Source organism: Myiozetetes cayanensis, unplaced genomic scaffold, assembly GCF_022539395.1.
Source record: "Myiozetetes cayanensis isolate MyiCay16 unplaced genomic scaffold, myiCay2020 scf4, whole genome shotgun sequence".
NCBI classification, from domain to species: Eukaryota; Metazoa; Chordata; class Aves; order Passeriformes; family Tyrannidae; genus Myiozetetes; species Myiozetetes cayanensis.
In genome coordinates this window covers 52,097,834-52,108,210 of record NW_026087631.1, presented here as the reverse complement: position 1 = coordinate 52,108,210, position 10,377 = coordinate 52,097,834, and the positions used below count along the sequence as shown (strand labels likewise).

Sequence of the window (10,377 nt, the reverse complement as noted above, 5' to 3'; positions counted from 1 at the left end):
CCAAGAGTCACACTATGTGCCTAAGAGCGTTGTCCAAACACTTCTTGAACTCAGGCTTTGTGCTCCATTTCCTCTCGAGAGGATGTTGAAGACTCAAACGAGGTCTCCCCTCAGCTTCCTCTTCTCCAGGCTGAACAGACCAAGTGACCTCAGTTTCCCCCTCCAGACCCTTGACCACGGCCTCCATGGACGCTCTCCAACAGCTTAATGTCTTTTTTATATGAGAAAACCCGTCAGAGGAGCGCTGAGGGTCATTCCTCTCCTACGAGCGGCCGCAGACCCGCCGCGGTCCTCCACGAGGGGCGACCGCCCGGGCGGCGCCGCGGGCGGGCTCTGAGGCGGCCGAGCCCGCCCTGACCGACCCCGTGATGCCGGAGGCGGAGCCGGGTTGCCCAGGGAGCGGGACTTGGCGGGCTGAGAGGGCTGTCCCGCGCTATGGGCAAAGCTATGGGGCTGGTAGGGCTGCTGCTGGGGCTCGTCCTGGTGCCCGCCGTGCTGGTGAGCACCAGCCTCCGCCACGGCGCCCTGCGGACCGAGGCCGGGCCGGGGCTGGGGCCGTCGCCGGCCGACTGGGAGCTGGCGGCGGGCGCTGTCCCCGAGGACTCGCTGTGGCCGCTGCCGCAGTGGCTCCGCACGTCGTCCCGCCAGCTGCAGCTGGCGCCCGGCCGCTTCCAGCTGGTGCACGGCGCCGGCTCCTCGGCGGGGGCGGGCTGCGGGCTGCTGCAGGACGCCTTCCGCAGGTGAGCGGCGGCGGGGACTCGGGCCGGGGGGCAGCGGCGGCGGCCCGGGGCGGGAGCAGCCGCCTCAGAGCCCCCAGCGGCGCCTGTGCTTCCCCGGCAGGTACTACGAGTACATGTTCGGGCACTCCCGGCGGCGGAGGTGGAGCCGAAGGCCGCTGTCTGCCCGAGCGGAGTCGGAGCTGTCTGAGCTGCAGGTGGTGATCGAGGCGCCGGACCCCGGCTGTGACAGCTACCCGCACCTTGGCTCCAGCGAGGCCTGTGAGTACCCGGCCGGCCGCCCACCGCGCTCCTCCTTCCAGGGCCCAGGCGACACCGTTAAGCGCTCGTTTTCCCATCACGTGTCCAGTGTAAAAGTCAGCAGGGTTTTGTTTTTAGGGAACTGGAAAGCATGGGCTCACTGTGACGCTCAAGAACGTTTTAAAACAGTGGTGATCAGAAGATAATTCTTGCTCTTGTTGCTGTGGGAAATCTTGGCTCACAGGGAGTCATGAAGCTCGTGACACGTGTCGCCTGTGATTTCTGCAGTTTAGCTACCGTACAGGTCCTTTAGCTGTTACTGTCCTTTCTAGCAAGCAGCATTAGGAATCAGAGCTACTATGCTATGCAATATCCAGTTATGTTTGGTGAGATCTATGTGTAGTCAAGAGATCATCCCTTTCAGTACAGGGTGTTGAGTGAAGGCTGTCTTTGTTTACCCATGCTCTCCTGAGAAATTGCTACGTTTGAATTGAAGCTACTTACAGTGAGATATGCACATGGTATTTCCTGTTTTTCCAAGAAAAACAGAAAGTGTTCGTTGAACTTGTTATTCATTCAAAAAGCTGCTGTTCATTCATTTTTGAAGTAAGAACAGTGTTAGAGGAGTGGGATGAGGAAGTGCTTTATTAATCACCCTGACATGTGCCTTCATTTTCCACTTATAAAACCACATAATGGGATTTTCAACTAGTTCTTTAGATAGGAAAGAGATTACAAGTGTGGTGTACTCTGAATACCAAGCTTGCCACTGGTGAAGGAGCATTTTAACCCTGCTTAAAATCTGTAGGTGCTACAGAGGCAAAAATCCTAACAGTAAAAATGGAACAACACAGACTACATGAAAGTCTTGCAGTGTTATAAATCTACTTTCTATCAGTAGGTACCAGAAAGGATTTAAAAACATGGTCTTTATATTGGTATTGTTCTGTGTTTCTTTAGTTCTATGGTTGAAGTCCAGACTGGAGAAGTACTTTAAATAAAGAACTAATTACCAGAGAATTTTCTTAACAGAAATAAGGATGAGTGATAGGATTGTTTTTTGTCTGGGCAGGCTAGCACAGGAATCAGCGTATTCAATTCATCTGGTTCTGTTTTGAGATAATCTTCTGTACTAGACAAGGCAGTTGTTTGGTATCCAGGATACAGATCCTTAGAAAAAGATCCTTCTAATCTTAAGTCATACATCTGCAGCAGGATTAATTCCACTTGACTTGTAATAGAATGTACTGATATTAAATGTACTCTGGTTTTGGCACATATAGCTAAATAGTTCAGTTTTTGTGTGCAAGCTTATAATATATTTCAATGCAAATAAAATATACTAGCAAAAATGCTAATACTTTAGCATTTTTCTACCACAGTCAGGTTATTGTGCTGCCATACTACTAATTTGAACTTTGAACTGGTTTGTGAACTTCAGATTTTTACCAAAGCTGGTTCCTCTCTTCTGTCACACAGTCTGTCAGGTCATGTGATTTTTAGGTTGTATTCTGTAGAACAGGCAGAGTTTTTTCCCTCTGCTATAAGAAATGAGTTTCCTGTTACAAATTACATATTTTCCTCATGTAGTAAGGAATGATACCTGTTCAGAAAAAAAACCCCACCTACTGTCTTGGAAATAAATCCTTGACAAGTGATCACAGTTTACCACAGAAAGACTTGCAGTAGTCTTCTAAGTTCTCTTTCTTACCCAAACCTTGCAGTAAGTGCAGTCTGTACTTACTTAACATGGAAGCCTGAGGTACTTTCTTTGTGTTGCTAAATGGCTTTTTCCTGCTAGTTTAGGTAAATGTTTGAACTGTGTATTTTATAACAAACCATTCTTTGATACACATAAAGACCAAATAAATCTTTGTAAGGCAATTCATCCCTTTGATTTTTTTCTCTGCTGTGTCAGATGTGCAATCCTAGTCAGTTTATTATTGCTTTGCTGTTTAAATAATAGTATACATCTATTGATTTGTAGATATAGTGTATTTTTATACATATGTACATGATTTTAAATATATTAAAAATATATTTGTTTCTTCACTAAATTTTATTGAATCACCTTAAATGCAAAACCAAAATTATTTTACCTTTTTTTTCCACCAGTACTTTGTACTTCATTACTCAAAGTCAAGGGACAATTGTTATGGAGTCCTTCAGATACCATTCTTGATTTTATTTACCTTACTTCATCTCCCTGCCCATTAAATGTGGGGTCAGTAGGGTGACCTGGCATCCTATTTGTGCATCAGGCACAGCATCACCAGCCAGTCACTCTACTCTCTGTGGTGCAGCCTCATCTTGAATATCGTGTGTGGCTTTGGGTGCCATAATATAAGAAAGATATAAAGCTATTAGAGACTGTCCAGAGGAGGGCTACAAAGATGGGGAAGGGCCTTGAGGGGAAGATGTATGAGAAGCAGCAGATGTCACTTGGTCTGTTCATCGTGGAGAAGAGGAGACTGTGGGAAGGCCTCATCATTGTCTACAGCTTCCTTGGGAGGCAAAGAGGAGAGGCAGGCACTGGTCTTTCCTCTATGATGACCAGTGACAGGATCCAGTGGAATGGCTTGAAGCTGTGTCAGGGGAGGTTCAGGTTGGATATTAGGAAAAGGTTTTTCACTCAGGTGAACAGGCTCCCCATGTAAGAGGTCACAGCACCAAGCCTGACAGAGTTCAAGAAGCATTTGGACAGTGCTTTCAGGCACGTGGTGTGATTCTTGGGGTGTCCTGTGCAGGGCCAGGAGCTGGACTCGATGATCCTTGTGGGTCCCTTCCAATTCAGAATATTCTATGATTCTGTGGTCTGATTATTAGCTTTTTTTCCTTTGTCGTTATACCTTTACAGTTAGCACCTGGCAATATTATATGACAAATCATATCTCTAATAAAAATATGTAAGCGTAATCTATATGAAAGGAAGGTGGAAGGAGAAATGAACTTTCTGTGGTTAGGTCTGGCATAGTTACTCAACCCTTATCACCATGCCTTAAAAGTGGAAATATAATCTCTTATGTTTTAAATCAATTGAGTTAAGCTTGGCTGGAATTTTGGCCCATGTACAATATTTTAACATTGCCATTATTAAGCACCTCACTTGTTTTGTCGTCTTATTTATTAACTGTTAACTTTCTGAACAGTAGCTTGCATTATGTCAGAAAAACATAAATGAAAAATAATTGCATGCTGTCACCATTAAAACCAGGATTCGTCGATATTTAAAAAACAAAGGGAGACATGGCATTGAAGTATCTCTAGTACCTGTTAGTACTGGCCTGTCAACTCATGGTTTCTTGAGAATAACTTTTTTCTTTTCTTTTCTTTAGATCATTTAACTGTAACTGAGCCTGTAGCTATACTGAAAGCTTATGAGGTATGGGGTGCTTTAAGAGGTAAGCTGCTACTTTTCATATAGAGCTATTTGCTTACGGCTTACACAAACTTCATGGCAGACTAAGAACCAGCTGATCACTGAGCTGTGCCCTCATTCGGTATGTCACTGGAAGTAAGCTTGGTCAGGCCAGAAGGATACTCAGATGTTGTTGGTTAGACCCTCCATCCAGATGCTCAGCATCTCAGATCTAGTGGTGCACCCTAAGTGCACTCTTGCTTGCCTGAAATCAGCCATCCAAGCAAACCCTGGGTGCTAAAAAGCTCTCTGATCTATAGTGTGAACAGAGAATTCTCTGACTGCACCTAATAACTGGACATGTTTGAACATTACCAGGAAGATCAAAATGCTTAAGTTTCACTCTGCTTTTCTTACTGCAATGTTACATCAACAGATTTTACTCTCAATAACTTTCTTACTGTTCAAGGATTAATTTGCTGCAGCTGAGCTGTAGTGATACTATTCAGTGTCTGTGTGTAATGCAGAATTTGAATGGTTCTCTCTTCAGAATATTTAAAACAGTGCTGCTTGAGCAATTAAGGAAAGCATGCTAAAAAGAAGGAAACTCGGCTACAAAGCATTCTTTCTAGGTGTGTGAATGCCTGTAAATAGTTGTGGCCCTGTTTTTAACTAAAACTTTAAGGGCAAGTACTAGGTTGTATTCCACATCCTTTTCTTGGATATTTTTCCAGGTCTGGAAACCTTCAGCCAGTTGGTTCATGAAGATGACTATGGAAGTGTAAGTATTAACTAAAACCACTGTCCTGATAATAGACAAACAAATTCTTTACTGGATGCTTTTCTAGAAACAGCAGATTTACCTGTTTCATTCAGTAACTTTTCAGTTTGTTAACAGATTTCCAAGAAACATTTTCTGAAAAAAAAGGTATTTCCTGTTGAAATGATGAATATTAAATGGGAATTCTAATTTTTAAATTTTGTTCTCATAGTTTCTTGTCAATGAATCTGAAATCAATGACTTCCCAAGATTTGCTCATAGAGGAATCTTACTAGACACTTCAAGGCATTATTTACCATTGAAATCTATTCTTACAAACCTGGTGAGTGGGCATTTTTGTATCATTATAATGAAGGCTCTTTGTTGTTGTGTTTTGTGCCCTGAAGCAGGTAGCAATTGGAGCTGGTATGAAAGAAAAACCCACCTCCTCTGACTGACTTCTAACAGGACAGAGTGAACTTTATTAAGCAAAGATCAGAACAGACTGGAGAGGACTCAAGTAGGCAGACAATGATCAGTGAATCTGTAAAGGGGACTGGGATTTGTGGCACCTTGGATTCTCTGTATTTTTTGTTGTCTAAAGCAGCTCATGTATTATTTCTTGGAAGCATGTTCTGACACATCTGACTGTCACCAAGCAATACGTCGGAGACCCTGCAAGTTCTAGCTTGTGATTTCAGGAAAATTCCTGTGTTTTCAGTAGCCAGGCGTTACAGTCCTTTTCTTAGGCTCCTAAGAGCAAGCCAGTGCTTAAGTATTACAGAGCAAGAGGGAAAATTGGAAATGTTCACTGGAAGCTCCTGAAAAAAACCAGACAAACAAAACAAACAACCAAAAACAAAACACAAGACAAAACTTTCTTCAAAAACTTATGTAAGCACACAAAGAGTTTTATACTCCTACCTTGATAGAAAGGTAGGGAATTTTTATAAGCATAGTGACCAAAGCTGTTGTTTTCTGACTTGCACTCCCCTGTTTTGTTGTTGAAATCCTTGTAGAAGGGATTATTAGTGAGTTGAAGTGGAGGAACAGGCATTTTCCTGTTATGTCTGTCTTGCTTCTCCAAAATGAAATAGGACTTGAAATTTCCCCTCCGTGTTGCAGAACTTTGCAAAACAGGTTTAAGATGGGCAGGAAGAATGCAGGTAAAACCAGTCTTCATTTCTGAGGTCATCCTTGAACTATGCTCAGAACTTGTCCAAGTTTTACTACTTGTTTTACCTTTAAGGTCAGTGCCTGTTCAACAAGTAGTGCTTGTGTGTAGTGTTTCATTTGCAATGGAGGGTGCTTCTCAAATAGATAACTTGTGCTGTTGTTTGTTGTCTTGTCTAAAAGAGATATCAAAAGAGACTTGCATTTCTACCAGTTTTATGTTTCTGTAACTGTTCTGTTTTCTTTCCTTAAATTGTGTCTGTCTCTCTCTCTAATACTTTATTAGAGCTATCTTTTATGCCATTTTGCTGGTTTAAGAATAAGTGTACTTCTCCTCCCACCTCCTTGCCTACTTGAATCCAGGGTAATAAAAAGCATCAATAATTTCTTCACTGACATGTGGTAATCAGATGCTTAGGGCAGCAGTTCAGGTACCTCTCTTGTTCATGTTCAGCTGCTGTACTGTATTTCCAGGAAGGGCACTGTCCTTGAGAGAAGAGTGGTTGAGGTGAAAGTCAAGAGATGTAATTTTCTATGTGGAAGGATGGTATTCGAAGATATGGCAATTAAAACTTGTGCAGTGTAATGAAACAGATGAGATAATTTTGGGGAATGGACAAGGTATAAATATCCTTTTGGATTTGGTGGGAGTTCCTGAAGAGATTTTATCACTTCTTTAAACACAGATGGTGAAAAAAAATAATTGTATTGTGGAAAGGGATTAGAAACAGCTGTCTTGCAATCAGTTAAGAACAATGTAGAGAACACTTACATGGCCTGCTCACAGAACATGCTTCTAGGGACTATCAAGCTAGCATAACTCAGGGTATGTATGTAACTGTCCAACTGGAGTCGTAATTGTAAAATAAGTGTGTTAACATTGATTTTATCTTCAATTTCAAAAAAAAGGGAAGTACCGACTGTAATGACTGAAAACATAAGAGAAGCACTGTCTTTTGTGGGGAAAAAGCATGGTTTATTTTATGTGCATTTGAAATCAATTCTGCAGAAATCAGTAGCAAGAATGGATGTACTAAATAGGAATTACAGGAAACTCCCTTATGCTGTTAAGTTTTCAAGTCCAAAGTATTTAGTTAAAAAAGTATAAGCTTTTCTGTAAGGTGAAATATCTGATGGTGTATACAGAATTACCCAGAAATGTTCTAAAGTGGAAGAAATTAAAGAGCGTTCATAGAAGTTCTTACTACACAGGCTGGTAGAAGGGGATTAGATTAAGAACTTGATGACAGCAGAGGTGCAAATAGATGGCAGAGGAATGGACCAGTAGAGGTGTGTGCCTCTAGGATTCAGTGAAACACGCTATGCTTTTTTTGGTTGGTTTGGGTTTTTTTAGTTTGTTTGTTTCTGTTTTAGCTGTTGCTTTAAGTATACAGGATATGCTCGGACATGACTTTCTTTTGCGTAGGATTTCTGTGAGAGTGAAGTGTTTGACTAAAGTCTCTTGCATTATTTATTACAGGATGCCATGGCTTTTAACAAGTTCAATGTTCTCCACTGGCATATAGTAGATGATCAGTCATTCCCTTACCAGAGCATTTATTTCCCTGAATTAAGTGATAAGGTGAGTGAACATCATTGGAGCAGGGTGGGAGGGCTGAAATCCGGTACATATTTCATGAAAATAAAATGCAGGGTTTACCAGTGGTTGAGTACTTCTTCTTTGGCTGATTGTGAGACAGTACCACACGACCAGTAACCAGCAAGTCCACATTTAGGATTCTACCTGAGTGTCTGTGTGGACTATTTTCAAGTCTTCCTCTGTGGATATATGGGATATGGCCTTCCTAACTCTTCTGTGGAAATTTTCTTAATGATCCTCAGTGTTTGCACGACTTCGGACAGTAGTGGTATGCAAATAAGTAGTGAACACTGCTTGAATTTCCGGTGATGGGTTTTTTTAACTGTTAGGCTTCCTGCCACTCAGATGTAAGAGAGTTTCTTGCCAGATTTAGGTTTGGAACCACTGCAATAGTACTTTTGCCCTGTCTGAGATCCAGTTAACTTTACAAAACGTAATGTACCTATAAAAGGTACAGAAGTGAGAAGTTGTTTTCTAAAAGAAATACAGTGCAACATGTCTCTTTATTTCGAGATTCACAGGTTTTGTTTAATTAGTTGAAAGTCATGAGGTTCTTGGTCAGTAAAGGTATGGTAGAAGCCAAATCAAACATAAATAGTAAAGTACACTAAGCCTAAGTACAAGATTAGGGATTCTGTTTTAAAACGCTTGCTAGACTCTGACTCTCATGAAAATTATGTAGGCGGTGCTTGAGCAGATGGCATGAAGAATTTTGTAATTCAAAAATGGTAGATGTTGCACAGTGCAGTCAGACTATTTTTCCTAGTAATGGCCTTGGAGTTCTGTCCCCACTGATAGCTGGAGAAAGGAAGATGGCCTTTTTCTCAATAGTCTTCTCTTTGAAAGTCTTTTTTGCTATTACCTTTTTTGAGTAACTCAGCTGTGGAAACCATTTCCAGATAAATAGAAGCTTAAGGTGCTACTAGTCACAAAGAGTCATGAGGTATTCTTACACAGTTTGGATCTTTAGCAAACATCTGTTTCACCAAACTGTAGCCATCTGAGTCATCTGTCACATTTTTTGGGTGTGAAGGAGTAGAATAACACTCAAATTCAGTGTCATAAAACAAACACTCCCTGATACTAAATTGGTTGCTGTATCAAAACTGAGAAGCAGAGGTGTTAGAAAGAAGACGCCATTCCTTCTGACTTGGTAGAATTTTTCCATTAGTCTTGCATGTTATGTAGCAAGGGCCCTGTTCTTCAGACCTAACAGGAAAAAATAACTTGCCTCTGTACAGAAGAATTGAAAACTCTATCTTTCAGAAATCTGATGGAATAGAAACTACCTTTTCTCTTTTCTTTAGTAACTGTGAGCTAAGGAGGAAAGAGTGGTCTCCTCAAGGAGGTCTTTCTCAGTGTTGTGAACTTGTTGGTTTGGTTTTTTGATTGTTTTTCATTCCTTTCCACTAGTGAGCCAAAAAGTTCCATCAGTGCAGTTGCACATGTGATAAACCAGAAAAGGCTAACTTATAATTTAGACTGTAGAGCAGTTATATAACACTTTAGTCCAAATTTTGTGAGCTGCTGGCATTGGGTTCTGTAAACTGTCTCTAAATGTGAGTATTTTACAGGGAGCGTACTCCTGTAATCTCATCTATACTCCTGCTGATGTCCGTCTGGTGATTGAGTATGCCCGGTTAAGAGGCATTAGAGTTATCCCAGAGTTTGATACCCCAGGACACACGCAGTCTTGGGGAAAAGGTATGTCAAAGGAAGTATTAATTGTTAAGAGACCGAGGTGATTAGTAGCAAGCCAATGGATTTTTTAAAACATAGTCAATAAAGTGCTTTGGAAAGCCCTTGATAAGAGGTAAGATAGACGCAGACTCTGTGATGTCATGACTTTTACCTGTTGTAGGAAGTAAAGTGAATGAAGAAAGCTGGCATGTCTTGTGCTGGATGAGTGTGCAAAGGTACAAATCTGTTCTGCCTTAGACTTCATGTTGTTGATATCCCCTCACTCAGTACTAAAGTTTAGAATAATACGGCAGTAGCTAGAAATAGAGTTGCTGTCTAGTCTAGAGTAGAAATTTCTGCGTTGGGAAGGTTCTTTTAAAGTGATTGATGTTTGTCTCTTAGTAAAGTGGTAATCTGCCAGGGTAAAAACCACAGCAAATCTGGATACTTCTTCACTCTCTTACCTTCTTGGTCTCAAAGTAATACTTCTCTTGATACAGAATGCTGGTGTTCACATGTACTCAAGGACCAGGAAACCTTGTGCCTTAATTCAGTGTGCACTGAATGCAATGTCACTGCAATTAACTTAAGATGATTTTGGCCAAAAGTAAAGATTTTTTAGTGCCTCATAACTTCAGCTTTAGCCCTGGAGCAGGTCTTGTATTCATCCTGTAGGGCTGTGGCCATAATGTTGAAAGATGTCTTAGGCTCTTTCTCAGTAACTTAAAATGAGAAGGAAAGGAACAAGGCAAACCCCAAATTTGCTAAACACACTCCTTCTGAATCCTTTATCTCAAGTGGTCTTTGCTCTTACAGCAAATTATTAAAT

General features: G+C 41.6%; 1 protein-coding gene across 1 annotated transcript in view; it reads left to right on the top strand.

The window, feature by feature from the left end:
- The first annotated feature begins 405 nt into the window (after window positions 1-405).
- Window positions 406-10,377, top strand: part of HEXB (hexosaminidase subunit beta) — a 17,801-nt gene continuing 7,829 nt past the window's right edge. Inside the window, exons 1-7 of the mRNA XM_050329638.1 lie at window positions 406-740; window positions 841-998; window positions 4,313-4,378; window positions 5,070-5,116; window positions 5,328-5,438; window positions 7,749-7,850; window positions 9,443-9,572. Coding sequence (XP_050185595.1) covers window positions 436-740; window positions 841-998; window positions 4,313-4,378; window positions 5,070-5,116; window positions 5,328-5,438; window positions 7,749-7,850; window positions 9,443-9,572 — 919 coding nt within the window. The 5' untranslated portion in view covers window positions 406-435. The remainder of the gene's footprint in view (window positions 741-840; window positions 999-4,312; window positions 4,379-5,069; window positions 5,117-5,327; window positions 5,439-7,748; window positions 7,851-9,442; window positions 9,573-10,377) is intronic.